At 58.2% G+C, this 17,690-nt stretch overlaps 1 protein-coding gene across 3 annotated transcripts; it reads left to right on the forward strand.

The window, feature by feature from the left end:
* Positions 1-1,988: 1,988 nt before the first annotated feature.
* Zbtb7b (zinc finger and BTB domain containing 7B) lies at positions 1,989-17,625 on the forward strand. Of its 3 annotated transcripts, none has more exons than XM_021158748.3 (4): positions 1,989-2,038; positions 2,212-2,312; positions 13,835-15,006; positions 15,341-17,625. In XM_021158748.3, the coding sequence occupies exons 3-4, from the start codon at positions 13,841-13,843 to the stop codon at positions 15,807-15,809; spliced, it is 1,635 nt and encodes a 544-aa protein (XP_021014407.2). In that variant the 5' UTR covers positions 1,989-2,038; positions 2,212-2,312; positions 13,835-13,840; the 3' UTR covers positions 15,810-17,625. The 3 variants fall into 3 exon arrangements, with proteins under 3 accessions (XP_021014407.2, XP_021014406.2, XP_021014405.2); XM_021158747.3 differs by having other exon boundaries at positions 1,991-2,055; XM_021158746.3 differs by having other exon boundaries at positions 2,033-2,312.
* The last annotated feature ends 65 nt before the right edge of the window (positions 17,626-17,690 follow it).

A 17,690-nucleotide genomic window follows, 5' to 3' on the forward strand; every position in this document is an offset into this window, starting at 1 on the left:
GTTGACAAGACCCTCACTCTTCTGGAGCCCTGGGCCACTTTCCTACCCTCTCCCAAATCTTTTTCCTAGGTCTTGTACCCTTCTCGTGAAAGCAGTTTTCCCTCCACTTTACTTAGGTGTCTAGTACTGTTGCCTAGCAAGGCTTACTCCCTGGTCAGCAGGACCCTGACAGTAGAAGGAAGGGAAAAACCCTAGTCCAGACACTTCTTGCTCGGAATCCTTCCGACGTGAAACAGCCCTGCGGGGCCGCTAGGAAAACCTGGAGCAAAGATCAGACTTGACCTAGGGCGTGCTGGTGTTGGGGGCGGGGGAAAGCGGGACAGAAACGATAGGAAAACCCGGAACGGATTGCTTGAGCCAGAGTTCCTCATGCTAGCCACTGGTCCCTATTGCCCCCCTAATTCTCCAGTGAGATAATGTCTGGGGTGAGGGGCTGTTTAGTTTGGCTTGAGCCCTCCGGGGCACCTCACACTTTCCGCCCCTGGCTGAGGGGCAGAGCAGCGGCCTCGAGGCTGAGTCATGTCAGGGGGGAGAGGAGAAAGAGGGAGGGAAGGGCCGACTCCACCCCTCCCCCTGCTTGGGGATCCCGGGTCAGCCCGGGTGAGGGCCAGGGCCCCCCTGGCACCGCCCATTGTGGTCCAACAGGTTGAGCTGGTGTCCTGCGGAGCCACCTGCTGGAAAGGGAAGGAGGCCCCCTGCGGAGGGAGCTGGGAAACAGAACAAGTCCGACCCGGTTCCGCCTGGCCTGCTGCTGCGAAGCCGAACCTGGCCCTAGAGAGCGGGATTTGACTCCGTTTGAAACGAGTGGGAGGGGCCCTTTTGGGGTCCATAGCATCGCCAGCCCAGTTGTAAGCGTCCCTCAGAGGCTACCATTCTTTGGGTCGGGCACTTAAATACGAATACCAGTTCTTCCCAAACCCACTTAAGCAAACATCCTAAAACACCCAGGTCTCTATCGTCACCTGGGGGTCTGAGTGAATCTGCGCCAAGATCCCTCCACGGTAGGGTCTCAGTTTCTCCACTAAAAGTACCGGCTGGTTGAAGGCAAAGCGCTGGGGCCCCAGAGGGAGCGCACCTCCCCCTTCCCAGACTCAGTCCCTCCCCTTTGAAAATGCCAAGGCAGCAACGGGCACTGGCTAGAGCGCAAAGGCTCCTTGCCCCGGGCACTGTTCCCTCCCCGCGGGGCGCCGTCACGCGTGGGGAGGGACCTAGAGTGCCCACAGCCTCGACTCCCCCGCTCCCTCGGAGGGGGATGGGCCAAGAGGCTGAAGCTCAATGTCTAGAGGTTCTCTCTCTTCCTGGGGCTCTGACCTGGTTAAAGCCCCTCGGCAGGACCCCACTCTTTCTAAATTTTAGGTCTTCATCCCCAGCAGCGTATCCGTAACCTCTCATACCATTCCCTCCCCAGGTGGTGACCCTACAGAAGCCCCTCTTGAAAGAGAGGAAGTCCCTGAGGGGGCTGCTCCATTCCCTGGCCACTGCGGACACTGTCTTCGGCCTCCCTCCCCTTCTGGTTTCTGGCCAGCCCAGGCTCCACCCACTCCCTGGATGAACCCTAGGCGCGTCCCACATGGGATAGGCGGGTGTTCAGGCCAATGGATGGGCAGGGCGGTGGCGTGCAAGGGGTGGAGCTGGGCAGCAGCAGAGGGCTGGACAGAGTCGGAGGCGGAGCTCCAGTTAAGGTGGACCGGAGGAGATAGTGGTAGAAAGCAGAGAGGGAGAGGGATCGCGGCAGGTGAAGGGAGTTTGAAGGGAAGAAGGGAAAGGAAAAGGGTGGGAAAGGCTCAGGGAGCGAAGCAAAATCTCGGAGAAAAGGGACGAAAAGGAGGGAGGGACCCATATGCTCCCTGCTGGAACTAGCTGTTGGAAGAGGTGGAAGTTTATGTCCTTATTGGGCGGAGGGAGGGGGTGCCTGGGGGGGGCGGATGAAAAACCAGGAAGTGACAGAGGGTGTTGCTAAGGGTGGGGGGGGAGTTTGGGGGTGGCAGGGGCGGGGGGAGGGAGGGGAGGGATGGGGGGAAAGCAAGAGAGAGGACAGGTGAGACAGCAGGACAGGTGAGGCGGGCCTTGGGGGGGGGCGAGTGGGAGCCAGGTGAATGTACAGCTCTCCGCGGCCAAGGGGGGGGCGGGCAGCAGGAGGAGGCAAAGGGTGGCGGAGGAGGAGCCCCCCAGCAACGAGCAACGAGCCACTGACCGCGGCCTTCTGACCAGGACCGGAGCAGAGTCCCAAGCCCCCCAGCCTGGCGGGGGACGCGCTTCTTCCTACACCCTGTGCCTCTGCAGCTCCAGCGAACGGACCCAACGGCTGAAAGGTAAGTGAACCCCACTTTTTGTCCCTTGGCTCGGGGTACACTAAACTCGAGCCTACTGCAGTGTCCTTCGTGCGTCCTGTGAGACCCCTGTACACACACGTACACACACACACACACACACACACACCAGATTTCAACCAGTCGCATTCCCTGTAGCTTTCCTGGGTCTTTGAAATTGGTTTTAACTTGGAGGAAAGGTAGAGAACTATGGACTATGGCCTCCCCCCAACTCTGAGCGGAGGGTCTCCAGAAACTTTCTTTGCACTTCTAATATCATACAGACCGTGAGCTACGGGATGGAGAGGGGGTGAGCTGCACTGAACTTACCCCCACCCCCAGTCGCTTTTGTGACTTTAGGGGGAGACCCCAGACCCGACCGAATGGAGGGAATGGAAACCCTGACGGACTCTAATTAGGACAACGCGTGTCCCCACCCACCCACCCAGCTCCGCGCCCCCCTGGCACGGTGGGCTGGACCCAGGCCAGTGGCACGGGGGGTGGGGGACAGCGGGAGGAACCGCGGCTTGGGGGAAAGTTACCGGCTGGACTATTCGGTTTCTTGCGCTTCCCGAGCCGCGTCGTCTCTCCAGCGGTAGTGCGGCTCAGCAGGACGACCCCTCTGCCCCTCCCGCTCCGCAATCACATTCCGGTCTCTCAAGCCTCAGGCCCACCGCCACCTTTTCAAAGTCAGCTTTTGCTCTCACAACTCCCGTGCGAGGGTGGGTGATAAGAACTCGACCTACCAGCGGTCTTGCCGCCGCCGCCGGCGCACCTGCCCTGAGCAGAGTGGGGGTCGCTGTGTGGTAGAAACCTAGTGCGCACCGCTGGCCGAGGTTGGCCATTCAAAGGGGTGGGGGGCGCTGCTTTCCATTTCCAGCTTTCTCTCCCCTCCTCCCACCCCACCCAAGTAAGAGAGCGACGTGTCCTGGCCAGAGCGGGGGGGGCGGGAGTGGGGGGGCAGCGTGGGCAGCGGGTTGTGCCCGGACACGTGCCTGCCCAGGCGCCCCGGCCCTGCTAGTGTTTGGAGAGAGGGCGGGTCCCCTGCCCCCCGCCCCGCACAACCCCCATGTATCAAAGGGCGGCTGAGACGTGGTGAGACCTCGGGGCGCCCTGGGGGGGCGGGGGGTAAGGCGGGGAGCCTGGGTCCGGAGCAGGGGAGGGGCAGAGGCGCCGGTGCTAGCTGACCCACAGGAAACGAGCACTGCTGACCTAGTTTGGGACACCGGAAGTGGGTGCTGGGGAGAAGGGGAGACCGGCAAGCTGTCCTGGCTTCCGGGCCAGGTGGAGGGCGTTCTTGAATTGACCCCCTCCCGAATGCCTTGGAGACCCCTAGCTGCAGCTGAGAACGGGAATGAGTCAGCGCAGCTATTTCTCCTTCCCCCAACTTATTCCCAGAGGAGGGGACCGTTTATCAAGGGTTGAGGGGAGTCAGATTGGGAAGTGAGGAGTTAAATAAACCAAGATAGGAACTCTCCGTTCCCTTGAGGCAGTGTGTGTTTTGGTGGGGGGGGGGGCCGCTAAGGCCTGGAGGATTATTGGGTTGCGTTTTGCTACCCCACACACACCAACTGGTTTGGTCACCCCTGTACCCTCCTGGCACTGCTTATGGAGCTGGCATGGAGTGGACATTAGATTGGGAGGAGATACTGGGCATAAGAAGTATTGTGTTGGGCAGGAGAAGGGCATATTTCTGACTTGGTTTGGATGGTAGTTAGTATTCCTCCTTCGTGGTAACAAGGACAGGGGGCTCCCCCCGGAGCAGCTGATGAAACAAGGAGAAATCTCTGCCAGTGTCTCCTGTCCCTGGCCCCCGGGACCCCAGCTCCCCCAGCGTGCCTGTTACATGGTTGCTGTAGGCACGCTGTTGCCTGCTGACACCCCCAGACACTGTCCCCCCTCCCTTGGGTACCACCATCCCCAGCCTGGGGTCAGGAAGGGGTTAATACCATCCGAAAGGGGCTCTTGGGAAGAAAGCAAGCAGTGCCCACTAGGCTCAGGTGTCAAGGAGACAGGCCTGCTCTAATGGGGCCCTCTCTCTACTACTCAGTCCAGGTGCGACAGCCCCGGTGGCTGGGAGACAGGTGCTGTCCTCTTCCCCCTTCCCCATGGTGCCCCCTGGCACCCACCGCCCCCAGCTCCTCCTTGGCCTAGTGCCTGCCCCAGGAGGGCGCGGCGGGCAGCGGGGGCTGGGCTAACAATGCACCATCGGGCCCTTTGTGTGCTTGCACTTGGCACCCTGGGGAAGAGTGGGGGAGGGGACCCAGCAGGCATGGGGGGGGGGGGTGGAGCACCTCTGGGGTGGGGACAGTGAAGGCTTGGGGAGAGAAGCTGAGAGTGAAAACAGGTGGGGAGGAAAGGGAAGTAGGTCAGATAGAGTGCTGGCCCCCCATTCCCAGCCAAGGCTAAGATGAATGGTATCCTGAATGGCATTGGTGTTGGTACCTGAGGCCCAGCTCAAGACCCATTTGGGGGTCAGAACTTACTGGGCCAGCAGACTGCTCAGGTGGAGGAGGCAAGGCCCTCCTTTTGATAGCTGAGAGAGGGAGAGACCCAGTTCTTTTGGCCCAAGGCCAAAGACCTAAGCCAGGGAGTAGATGGGCTCCAAACAGGGCACTGCCCTCTGATAGACGCCTCTGGGCCTGCTTCAGGGCTTCCTGCCTCCAGCCTGCTTGGCTCTCTGACCTTCCTGAGAGTTAAGACAGCCCTGCCACCAGGCCTTGGGGCTTGTGCCTGTTTTGGCCCAGGGCTAAAAAGGAGGGTGGGGGAGGAAGGTGGAGACAGGCAGATGGATGGGACCCTGGCATGGGGTGTGCCTGCTCTGTCCTCTTCCCCCCTCCTTCTGCTGAGTAAACCCGTGAGTAAACTTGACGTTTTGCCCGGACAGTTTGAAGTTGCCTTGCTGCCCCCCCCCCTCCAGTCCTGCCAACACCACAGCAGCCAGGTGCCAATGCAGGCCTGGGGGGCTGAGAAGAAAGCGTAGAATGACTGATCAAGAACTGGAGGGTGAGAGACCCCATTACCACCACCACCACCTAGCCAAGCTAAGGCCTTAGCAATAACCCTATGACCTGTCAGCGTTTGTCACAGAACTTCAGGGACCCCAGAAAAAGTGTCCTCAAAGTAGATATGTTATCCATCTCTGACCTCCACCTCCACTAGGGAAAGACACCCAGATGCCATCTGGCTTCCTGCGATGCCATATCTTTTTATGCTCAAAGGCCGCGCTAGTCCAAGTACCTTTAGCAAATGTCTCAGTGGGGCTAAAGAGGATTCCCTCTTTGTGGCCCACAGCCTGGGATGGGTAGGAAGCAGGTGACACGGGACCCTTTAGCCATCTCTTCCCTGAGGCTTCCTAGCTCCTAAGGTCTCTGCCCTGCCCTTACCTTGACTTCACACCTGGACCTAACCCCACACATGGCTTCCTGCGCTGTGTTCACCATCAGCCTAAGTCCTTCCTTGCCCCAGACTCTTCCTCTGCCTTTTAGCTTTCTTAGCTAGCACCTTCAGAGGTCCCTAAGCTGCAAATACCCATACCACATCCAGACATTGAGGGTACCTATGGCAAAAGATGGCCAACAAATGGAGCCAGTCACCTACCCACACACATACATTAATTGGATATCACTTAACATCACCATTTCCTCCTGTACCTTCGCAGGTCACCAGAATGGTGGGAGAAATGCCTTCCCAGTCTCTGCCACGCCTCAGAGTGGGGCTCCCCCAAGACCTTGCTTTCGACTTCATGTCTCTGGCTTCAGTTTCCTTCCTGTTTCCACTCCCCCCCCCCCAGCTCCTCCCCAACCATATACCCCTTTCAACAGACATCCTCTCCTCCTTCCTTCCTCCTTTCTTTCCCCTTTGCCTGGAGTAAGGGGGTCTTCTTTACCCACCATGGACTTACTAACCTGTCTTACACTTCTTAAATCGTGTTCCACTTAGAGAGATCTGTGACCATTCTTTCTCTAACCTACCAGCTAAGCTCTTGGGAAGAGAAGAACCCAGGGCTTCTTAAGGGAACTACAACTCCCAGTGTACATGCAAAGCAGCTGTGGTGCACACTGGGAGTTGTAGTCCTTGAGCTCTCAGTTTGGCCAAGTCTAAGAGTGTATCTGGGTAAGGGTAAAAGTCAGTACTGGAGTGGGTTGCAACAGAGACCCTCTGTATTCTCTTTACTTTGTTCTTGCCACTTCATTCCCATATGACACCAAGTATTGACATCCATCTCCCATTGCTGAGACTGCCCATCCTCACCTTAGGAGGAGCCCCACCCAAGAGATGCCCACACCCTGCCCTGATGCCCCTGGCAGGGGAAATGAGGGGCCCCATGAACTCTTTCCCTGCCCCCTGCCCTCCAGGCTAGTTCCCTCCCTTTATGGGGATCAAAGGGCAGGGAGCAGCCCCACCCTACTCCCTCACAGGCTACAGGCATTAGACTGGGGCTCTGAGGAATTGCGGGGACTTTGGTGCCCAAGCATTTGTAAGGGGAATGCTGGGAGATTGGCGCCTGGTGACAGGAGAGACACTGGTCCCCACCTTGGGGCGTGGATCCTTCGGTAACTGCTCATAGGCCTATCCATTCTCAGTATCAGCCCTAAGCAATATGCTTCCTCTTAAGGAGGTGGCTTAAGGACAGGGTCTTGGGGCTTATCTATAGGACCTCAGGGGCCCGGGCCCGCCTGCCTGGCACCAAGGCACAGAAGTGACCCTCCCCCACCCCAGGCCCACAGTTGGCATAGGGCATTGCGAGCAGGGGGTAGGAGGGAGAGGCGGGCAGGACTGCCAGCATCCTGGTGGGTAGCTGCCAGCCAGGCCGGGAGCCGGTGAGGAGCAGCAGGCCAGCGGCACTGAGCCAGCAGCTGTTGGGGGTAGCAGGGAGGGGGTATCTTCAGGGACATTTCTGTGATTCTCTCTGAGCCTAGCAGGATGACCTACTGTTTGGAGGATATTGGGGTACCTTCCACTCCAAGAATAAGAAATCCCAGGAGTTACATGACATTTTGTGGCCCACCCAGTTCATCTCAGAACTTTCCTGAGTTGCCCCCTGAGGCCCAGGCGGGTCCCACCCAACCAGCCAGGGTAGCGTAGCTTGCGCAAGGGGTGGGGCGAGGAGCTTCCCAGCATATGCCCCCTCCCGCCTCCTTCCTCTTTCGGTGCCTACAACTCCCCCAGTATGTCTACCCCTCCTCAGCCAGCTCTTGTCCCCCTGGTCACTGGGGTCTGGCATGAGTGCTGCCCCCTGGCCTGGTTGGCAGGGCTGGTGCCCTGGCGAGGAACTGTGGTATGTGAGTGGGTTTGGGGTGAGGCTATGAGGAGGGCGGGTGCTGCCTTGCCCAGCCCCTGAGGGCCCCAGCCTGGTACAAGGTGAAGAGAATCCGGACAGCTCCCAGAACAGGGCAAGAGCTTACTAGGGTCTGGAGGGTCTCTCTATGTTCCCCTAGTTCCACATACCCTGAGGGGCTGGGACCTAGGCACCTGTCACCCCTGGCACTGAATGTTCAGAGTTCCCCTCCTCCCGATTTGGCCAAGGCTGTCTTCTGTCCCCTCCCCTCCCTTCCTTCTCCTGGTCCCACCTCCAACAGCCTCTCCCATTGCTCCTCACCTCTGTCCTCCTGGACTGGGCCGGCTCCTACCTTTCCTACCCCTCACCTTTTTCCCCTTTTAGGACTGAGTAAGGACAGGCGGGGGTGGGGACAGCTGGGGCTCTGGGCACTGCAGGCAGAGACTCTGGGCCTTCTCCCACGCTGCCAGTCCTTCTGTAACCCCTCCCTCCAAGCTGGGGGGAGGGGGACAGCACCCAGAGGGTTAAGGCTGTAGGGGGAGGGGCTGGGCCAGGTCGTAGGCGGCCCCTTTGAAGGAGGGAGCTGGAGTGGGGACCAGTCACCCTACCCCCCCCCCAAGTTATCCCTCCTCCACCCCTCCCAACGTGCTGCCCCCAGGGGCCAGGAGGAGTTGCCGGCAAGGCCCCTCAGCGTTCAGGTGAGTAGGCCCAGCTCTGGCTCAGGAGGTCAGGCCCCAGGGGAGGCTCGGAGGCCTAGAATTGGCCAAGGGTTAGAGGAGGACTGAAAAACAGGCTAGGAAGAGGGTGCCCAGATTTCATTGGAGGCTTTAGGGAACAGAGGAGCTGAGGTGTTAGAGTGAGGGGAAGGCTTCAGAGTCTAAGGGATCCAAGAGGACCAAGAAAGGCAGAAGAAGGGTCCTACGGAGGCTGTGCTTGCTGGGCCAGGCCAGGAGGTTGGACAGGCTGGCAGGGAGCTGGGCTCCGGGGACCCGGCTGGGGTGTCTTCTGGGGCTTGGGGGGGCTCAGGTTTCTGCCTGCGGCTAAGCGGGTGTGGGGTTACCAGCCAGCTTGGTTACCCAGCCAAAGACATGGCTGGGGGGAGGGGGATACAAGGTAGACCCTGGCACATTGTGCAGGCTCCTTACCCCTAAGGAGAGCTGGTATTGCCCAGTCAGACTGTGCTGGGAGCCCTGATGACCAGGGTCTGTCCAAGCAGATAGTCAGTTACCTGGCTGGGGTGGGCACTCGGGAAAGTCCACTAGCTTCAGGGCTGGAAACTTTGACGGGCAGAGGCATTCACTGTCCCCCTTACCCCACATCCGCTCTCTCTGCACACTCCACCTCTGCCACCTCTTTTCTCCAAGTGGCTCCCAAGTTTTGGTCCTCTGCTTCCTCCAGAAGGCAAGTATGGGTACCCAAAACTCAGCCATCTCTTCATAAGACCAGGACTTGCAGAACAAGCCCTGGTCCTGACTCAGTTCCTCTGGCCTCTGTTCCACACAGGCATGGAGGGATGCTTGGAGCGTGGTAAAGGTTGGGCTCAGGAGATGCTTTAGTGAGAGAAGTAATAGGAAGAGGGAGAGAAACCCTATGTGGCGGTGCTTCCTAGCAGAAGTCCCAGGGACAGACACGGTGGAGGTCATATGGTGGGACACCCATAAGGGCTAAGGAAGGAAACCAAGGTTCAATCTCGTGCTGGGAAGACAAGGCCCACAGAAGGTAGGAAAGGGTAGAAAGAAGAAAAGAAGTCCAAACGAAAGCCCAGAAGTAAAGGGCAGCTGATGAGCCCCCAGAGGGGGCGAGGGAAGACTGGAAAAGAGGTGCCCCTCTCCTTTCTCCGCCATCTTTATCTTGTTCCATTCTCCTTGATGGGCTAAAGAGCTGTGTGCTAGACCTGATGTTACAGAAGGAAACTACAAGGGAGCAGCTGTGGTGTCCCTCAGTCTGGAGCCCCTGCACCAGGATCGGGGGACTTGGTGGGAGCTTAACCCCCACGGCACCGGGAAGCAGCCAGCTCCCCTCGCCTCCTTCCCCCTTCGTGGCTTGCGGTCTCTCTTCCCCGCCTCGGCCCCCAGGAAGTGTGAGTGCTGGGGGTGGTGAGGTTAGGAGGGGGGAAGCGCCACATGGGGGATGGGGAAGACTTGTAGAAGTTTAGAGGACCCGGAGGGGAGGGCTCCCTAAGTGTCTTGGGCATCCCTGGGCCCGGGACCTGTCTTTTGACCCCCTCTGTGGAGGCTCTTCTAATCCTCTAGTGAGGCTCAGCCACCTCACCTGCCTGAAACTGGGTAGTTCAGATATCTGTGCTTCTTGGACCCCATGAGTCTTGAGAATCTTGAGAAAGGACGGAAGGAACCATGGACGAAGGATTCCTGGGTCCCTGAGGACTTTGGATTGGCTGTCCAGTTTCCCTACCCCTCTGGTCCAGCCACAGGCCAAAGCCCTAGCTAGCTTCGTGCAAACTGGGTTCCAAAAAAACAGGAAGAGAACCTGAGGCTGGAGCCCGGGTGGGGGCAGAAAGGAGAAAGAGGGGGAGGGGTGGCCAGCCCAGGCACCAGGAGCACTGGGCAGTGCCTTGGGTCTCAGTCATCCCTAGCAGGAAGGCTTTTCAGCCTGGCCCTCACCCTCTCGCCCTCCAAGCTGCTGCTCCAGAAAAAACAGGACCAGGCACCTCTCTGGCTCCCTGGCGGAGCTGGGAGAAGGGGCCTTGGAATGGGGGGTGGGGGGTGCTCTGTGCGCCCACATCTATTTTTTACGCCACTAATCCTGCTTCTGCCGGCTGCCCCCCACACACACTAAGCCCCAGTCCCTAATCCCTAAGGTGGGGAGAAGGGGGGCCAGCTTTACTCAGCTGCCCCATTCAGGGCCTCCTAGGCCTGCCCTTCAGCTGGCTCAGGCCAGCAGGGTTGGCTCTCAGCTCTCAGAGCCCCTCAACCCTAGTGTGGAAGCTGCCTAAGGTCAGCATCTGGAAGATTCTAGTTGCCTTTGTCTAAGTCAGCCGGTGCCTCCCCCTTTCGGTGGTTTGATGGTGGACACACGCTGGCAGGTGCTTTAGGTACTGATGGTAGGTGATCAGAACTCTCACCATTGTCACTCTGAGTTTTCCCCCACCAAAGATGGTGCAGGCTTGACACAGGGCCCGGTTTCAAGAAAGCTGCCCACTGGCTTGGCCGGTCTAGCAGGCCTGACAATGAGGGGAGCCTGGGGGGGTGGTGTCGAGAAAGAGGGGAGTGATGGGGCGTGGCCCCCAGTTCTTTCCCCTACCAGGCAAACAGACCAAACAGACCTTGCCTGGTTCCCTGGCATAGCTGCCCCCCCCAACCACCACACACACCCATGCCCACAAGGTCTTAGCAAGAGGGGGCATGCCAGGCTGGGTGGGGATGGGCAGCCTACATGGGGCGTCAGGGGACTGGGCCCTCTGGGATATAGATGTGGGAAGGGTGCCCAAGGTGGGGTGGGCATACTGGCACCAGTGCCCCACCCTGGAAGAAAGAAGGGGAGGCCTCCACCCCACCAACTCCTCCCATATGATAGGGCTAGGAGTGCCCCCTTGGCCTGGTTGGCAGTAGCATAGTTCCAGGTGGCACCTCAGTTGGTATGGGTGCCAGGGCTAGGGGATTTCCCAGAACAGCCTCTCCTGCCCTGTATGCCATCTGCCTATCTAGTCCTTCCTCGATACATTGTGGCCATAGGTATTGGATTTGAGCCTAAGGAGTTAAAACACCCACCCTTGCCCAAGCCCTATGTGAGTTGGTGGTGAACTACTCTGAGCCTGTGACCTGACAGCAAGATCAGCCAATCGGTACAGTACACCTGCCGTACCAAGTTGCCACAGAGATCAGCCCTGGGGTGGGAGAAAGGAGGCAGGTTTACCAACGGGAATGGGTGGAGTAGGTAGGGAAGGAGGGTGAAGGATAGGGTGAGCCACGTGCCTCTGGGTACCCAGCTCCCAGCCAATGGGTAGCAAGGAGTGCCCCACTTGTGCCCCTTAAGAGGAACATGCACTTGGACCCTGGAGGGTGCCCACTGCTGCCTACCTGATTTTTATTTGTTCTTAAGTCCTGGGGCCATTAGCCTCTTGTATTATAGTAAAGTACTGGGAGTGGAGAGGACTCCCAGACTGCTTGGTCCCCAAGGGCGGGAAGTGGTTTGGGAACTTAGAGTGGGAACAGGTGAGATACCTAAGGCTGCCCAGGTGTAGCTTCCAGACAAGTGGATACCATTCACTCAGGGCTCCCAGGTAAGCGCTCTGGCTTTGGAGTGAAGGTGGCAGCAGGCAGGCCACTGTGGCAGTGTTATGTCCTAAAGAGGAAATAAGTAGCCCCTGACTCACACCCCTGTCCCCCAAAACTCTTTCCCATAGGTGACCAGGGTTGATCAACCAAACTGATGGAAGGATTGTCTGGACTAGCCTTTCGCATTGCAGTGGAGGAGGAATAGGCCTCTGAAAGGAAGTGGTTTGTCCTAGGTCAAGTAGCTCCCTAGTAACCTGGCTCCCTCAGGGTACATTCAGGGAAGGAAGAGGCAGGGCTGTCTCCTAGTCAGGCCGAGACCATATGTGCGCTGGAATCTGTCCTGAGGCCAGACTACTGACTGAGCCCCTACTGTGTGTGTTCGGCATTATGCCACACCTGGCCTGATTTACCCCTCGCCACAACCCCTGGGGTCAGCTGGAATTATCCAGTATTGCAGATGAGGAAAGAGGCTCCGAGATAAAAATCACTTGCTTAAGATCACAGAGCTAAGAATTCAAACTCAGGCCTGGCTGACTCCAGAGCCCAGAGCTGTTGCAGTCTCTAGTAGCTCTAGACTAACAAAGTATCAGGACTGACCTGCCTGCCGAGCAAGCGAGCCGTTTGCAGCTGTACTTCCCAGCCCCGGGTTGGTTTTTGTGTTGTGTTTTCGGTTTGGGTTTTTGATTGGTTGGTTAGTTTGTTGGTTGTTTCTGGTTTTTGTTTGTTTGAGACAGGGTCTCCTGACATAGCCCTGGCTGTCCTGGAATTTAACTCTGTAGGCCAGACTGACCTTGAACTCGTAGAGACCCGCCTGCCTCTGCCTCCCAAGTGCTGGGATTTAAGGCGTGTGCCGCCACTATGCCTGGTGTTCCCAACCCCTTCTTGTGTAACTGTAAAGTATAGGCCACACCAGGGACTGAGCTCCTGCTGTGTGTTAGGCACTGGGCCGTACTTGACTGCATTTACCCCCTCACCTTAATGACTTGTTCAAGGTCATTCAACTAAGCCACTCCACAATCCTTCCCTACCCCCTGTGACGAAGGTGGGCCAGGCCCTGCATGGAGAGACTCTAAGTTGGGCCAACGACTGGAATGAGAGGGGAGAGAGAGAGAGAGAGAGAGAGAGAGAGAGAGAGAGAGAGGAAGGGAGGGAGGAAGGGAGAGAATAGTTTAAGTGGGGAGGGGAGAGGAGGGGTGGGACTTAGCTTTTTGACAGTGATGCTTATCTGTGAGGGTACAGGAAGTACCTGCCCAGTGACACCCCAGCATATGGTAGCTGTTCCTTGGCCCATGCGGGAGGGAGGATGTGGGGAGCGGGGATCTTGAAGGAAAGATGAACTTTTGGTGGCTGGGGAATGTAGCTTGGGGAGGGGCATGGGGGGAAGAGGGTGGCTTCTTTTGTTTGTTGGGTGTACTATGCTTGTGACAGAACCCAGCCAGGCCTGGCCTCTCCCAGAGCTATGGGGAGGCTCCACTACACATTTTTCTGATGACAAACATGGGTCTTTTAGTCAGTTTTTCTTGAAGCCTAAACCAGGACTCCAGTACCTAGCCTCCCAGACCAGAGCATCTTCTAAAGGGATCAGGGGATGGGAACAATGAAATGCAAGTCTGCCTAGGATCACAGGAAGGCGGGCCTGCAGAAGCAGGGTAGAGCCATGTTAGAACCAGGAAGGTGGTCTGGATCTGCTGACTCGGGGTGACCCTATTCACTTGGCACTGCACCCGGAAAGCCAGTTGCTTGTCTGTCTGAACCGCAGTTCCCTTGTGCATGACATGGAAGGTGATTTGGGAGGGTATGGGCCAGAATAAGCGCTCTTTTAAAGATTTATTTAATTTACATATATGAGTACATCATCATTGCTCTCTTCAGACACACCAGAAGAGGGCGCCAGACCCCATTACAGATGGTTGTGAGCCACCATGTGGTTGCTGGGAATTGAACTCAGGACCTCTAGAAGAGCAGTCAGTGCCATCTCTCTTACCCTCACCCTCTGCTTGACCCTGCAGGAGAAGATGGGGAGCCCCGAGGATGACCTGATTGGAATCCCATTCCCAGACCACAGCAGCGAGCTCCTGAGCTGCCTGAACGAGCAGCGCCAGCTGGGCCATCTGTGCGACCTCACCATCAGGACGCAGGGTCTTGAGTACCGAACCCACAGGGCTGTGCTGGCTGCCTGTAGCCACTACTTCAAGAAGCTCTTTACGGAGGGGGGAGGGGGAACCGTGATGGGAACAGGGGGTGGTGGGACGGCTTCTGGGGGAGCAGGGGCCGGTGTGTGTGAGCTGGACTTTGTAGGGCCGGAGGCCCTAGGTGCCCTGCTCGAGTTTGCTTACACAGCCACACTGACCACCAGCAGCGCCAATATGCCGGCTGTACTCCAAGCTGCTCGGCTACTGGAAATCCCATGTGTCATCGCTGCTTGCATGGAGATTTTACAAGGCAGTGGGCTGGAAGCCCCCAGCCCAGATGAGGATGACTGTGAGCGAGCCCGACAGTACCTGGAGGCTTTCGCCACTGCCACCACCACAGCCTCAACCTCAGGAATGCCCAACGGTGAAGACAGCCCTCCACAGGTGCCCCTCCTACCGCCACCGCCACCACCACCTCGACCTGTCGCCCGCCGCAGCCGCAAACCCCGGAAAGCTTTTCTTCAAACCAAAGGGGCCCGAGCAAACCATCTGGTCCCTGAGGCACCCACAGTACTCACCCATCCCTTGACCTACGAAGAAGAAGAGATGGTTGGTAGATTGGGTAACAGTGGGGGCAGTGGGCTCGGAGATAGCTATAGTCCTCCCACAGGTGCCGCCTCACCTGCCGAGGGGCCCCTGAACTATGAAGTCTTTGAAGCTGAGGAAGAAGAGGAGGAGATGGCATACCCCCCAGGCTACGGGCTAGCCCAGAGTAACGAGCCTTCGCTATCACCAGAGGAGCTGGGCTCAGATGAAGATCCCATCGACCCCGACCTGATGGCTTACCTAAGTTCGCTGCACCAGGATGCCCTGGCACCAGGCCTGGATGGCCAAGACAAGCTGGTGCGTAAACGCCGTTCACAGATGCCCCAAGAGTGCCCAGTCTGTCACAAGATAATCCACGGGGCAGGCAAACTGCCTCGGCACATGAGGACCCACACTGGTGAGAAGCCCTTTGCCTGTGAGGTCTGCGGTGTCCGCTTCACCAGGTGAGCACCAGGTGGGGACGGCCCAGAATGGGCTGAGGGTGGCGTGGGGGCCAGCTCTCTGGTGGGTTCCTAGAATGAGGTGGGAGGCCAAAAGAGGCAAACAAGGGCATGATTGGGAGTGGGCTAGTTCCCAAGAAGATTGAACTGGAAGCAGAGGAGCTCATAGTGCCAGGGCCCATTGAGTTAAGGGCTAATCAAAAAGGGTCTCCTGGGGCAGCAGTGGGGAAACCACATTGAGGAACCAGGGTGGGTCAAGGCCAAGGGGCGTGGCTAAGATGGGCTGGGGATCCTATCCTGAATCCTGAGTGTCTGCCCTTTCCCCTGCTCGTACTAGGAATGACAAGCTGAAGATCCACATGCGGAAGCACACAGGAGAACGCCCCTACTCATGCCCCCACTGCCCAGCCCGCTTCCTGCATAGCTACGACCTCAAGAACCACATGCACCTGCACACCGGGGACCGGCCCTATGAGTGCCACCTGTGCCACAAGGCCTTCGCCAAGGAGGACCACCTGCAGCGCCATCTCAAGGGTCAGAACTGCCTGGAGGTGCGCACCCGAAGGCGCCGCAAGGATGACGTGGCAGCCCCTCACTACCCACCGCCCTCGACCACCACCTCATCCCCTGCTGGCCTCGACCTCTCCAATGGCCACCTGGACACCTTCCACCTCTCTCTGGCTCGATTCTGGGAGCAATCGGCCACCACGGGACCCCCAGTCACTACACAAGGGCCCCCTGAGGAGGAGGAAGAGGAAGGGACACCCACCACACCACAGGCCGAAGGTGCCATGGAGTCCTCTTAAAAGAGGGATGAATGGGCAGGCTGGAACAGCACAAGGCCTGGGACACCACGCCAAGCAACGGGGAGCACATAAAACAAGTGGTATCGGGGTCGGGGGTGCTGAACCTTCTTGGTATCAGAATCGAACGCCTCTTCCCCCCAGAGCCTTCATTCCAATTACAAGCTGAGGTTTTGGGGCACAAGCTCTCTAGATTGGGGTGATCACCCAAGGAGTTAAACATGAAATATATGTCTGTTTGTCTGTGTGTGTGTGTGTATATATATATATACACACACACACACACACACAATAAAGGTGGGGTCCCTGTCCCCAGCCACTACTGGGGAATTGAAGCAATAATCTATCTCTGATTTGTGGGGTCCCACTTCGGCTATGCGGGTTTCTAGGAGGCTGGGGCTTAGGACCAAATCCTTGCCCTACTCCCATGCCCCCTGGGTTTTGGCTGTGAGGGGGTGGACTGCCCCTCCTTCCTGGTTTCTGTTCCTTTTTCCTGGCCGTAAATTATGCAAAGGGGGGTGGCAAAGGAAGGGTAAGAGGGGGGAAACAAGGTAGAGGCTTGAAAGACTGGGGTGGCGGTGGGGACTGGGCCTGTAAGGACGGAGCCATCCCAGTCCCCCTCCACCCAGTTCCAACGCTGAGTCATGGGGTCCTGGAGAAGAGGAGGGCAGGGTGGCCTGATTGGCTCGCCCGCCCCTGGGGGTAGCAGAAGGTCTCCGCCCAGCTAAGGGAGCTCTCCACCTCTTCCCTCCCGCGTCCCGGGGCAGGGAATGTCTTGTTCCTGGCGCTCCCTCCCTGGGGCCAGAGGGCAGGGCGGGCCGGGCGTCTTACCCTCTTCTCCTCCCTACCTCCCCGCCCAGGTGCAAGCGGGAGCCGCCTCTGCTGCTTGCTGCCCCTGACTCACGCCGCCCCCGGGCTGGCGGGCGCTGGGTGTGGGATGGGGTGAGGGGTTGAGGTAGCCTTGTGGGGAGCGGGCAAGCTGGCGCCATCTGGTGGCCATGCCCTGTAAGGGCGAGCGCCTCCCCCCCCCCCCGCCCCCCAGCGACCACTTTTCATGAGCTAGAGTCACAGCCGTCCAGGCCTGTGAAGGGGTGCCCCCTTGCCAACACGGTGGCTAGGCAAGGCAACTCACTTGCCCCTGGGAAAAGTGAGCTGCGGAGCAGACCCAGAGGTAAGGGAACCTTCCCTCAGACCTTGCCTGGCACTCGGGACTGAGTCCACCCCTGTTCTGTACATAGCCTCTTCTGATGGTCTTGTTGAAATCCAATTTCACATTTTTAACTATCAATTTTCCTGGGGTGGGGAAGAGTCTTCACCCCACCCCTTCCTCGCTGGGTGCTGGACCCCCATTGCGGCCTGGGCTCTGCCTTGCACTATTTACCCCTTTGGCCTAGTGGCCCTTCCCCCTCCTGGAAAGGGGCAGGTTCAGGGGCCCGGTGCTCTCCTCTCCCCATGCACCTCCATGCCCATTTGCACAGCTGCCCAGGTACCCCCAACAGTGGGGAAGGGCCACACAGGGAGGGGTGGCGGGACCAGTCCCTGTATCTATTTAAAAAGTGATGATGTAATATATTAGGAGGGAGGTCAGGTACCCTGGGCCTCATCTTAGCATTTCAGGTGATAGGGGAGCCCAGGGCTGGAGAAACCTGGGGCTTAGTCCCAGAGAGTGGGGACAGTGGCCTCCACTCTCTCTCCTTGTGGCTTCCCCACTCAGTGCCTTAGTGGGGGAACACATTCCCCTCCCCCATTCCCTTCATCTACCCCTGCCCCCTGCCTCGGGTGTAAGTGACAGGAAGAAATAATAATAATTTAAGATTCATATTTGTGTCCACTTTTGGTTCCTTTATTGGGGGGGGGGAGGCGAGTGGGAGGGGTCGGGAGGTT

Source organism: Mus caroli, unplaced genomic scaffold (assembly GCF_978045245.1).
Source record: "Mus caroli unplaced genomic scaffold, Mus_caroli_1 scaffold_3, whole genome shotgun sequence".
NCBI classification, from domain to species: Eukaryota; Metazoa; Chordata; class Mammalia; order Rodentia; family Muridae; genus Mus; species Mus caroli.

What these genes read in the sequence shown, in the direction of transcription:
- Zbtb7b (XM_021158748.3), top strand. Translation starts at nt 13,841, where the DNA reads ATGGGGAGCCCCGAGGATGACCTGATTGGAATCCCATTCCCAGACCAC. An exon ending in TGCGGTGTCCGCTTCACCAG is followed by an intron (nt 15,007 to 15,340) that starts GTGAGCACCAGG and finishes TGCTCGTACTAG; the next exon opens with GAATGACAAGCTGAAGATCC.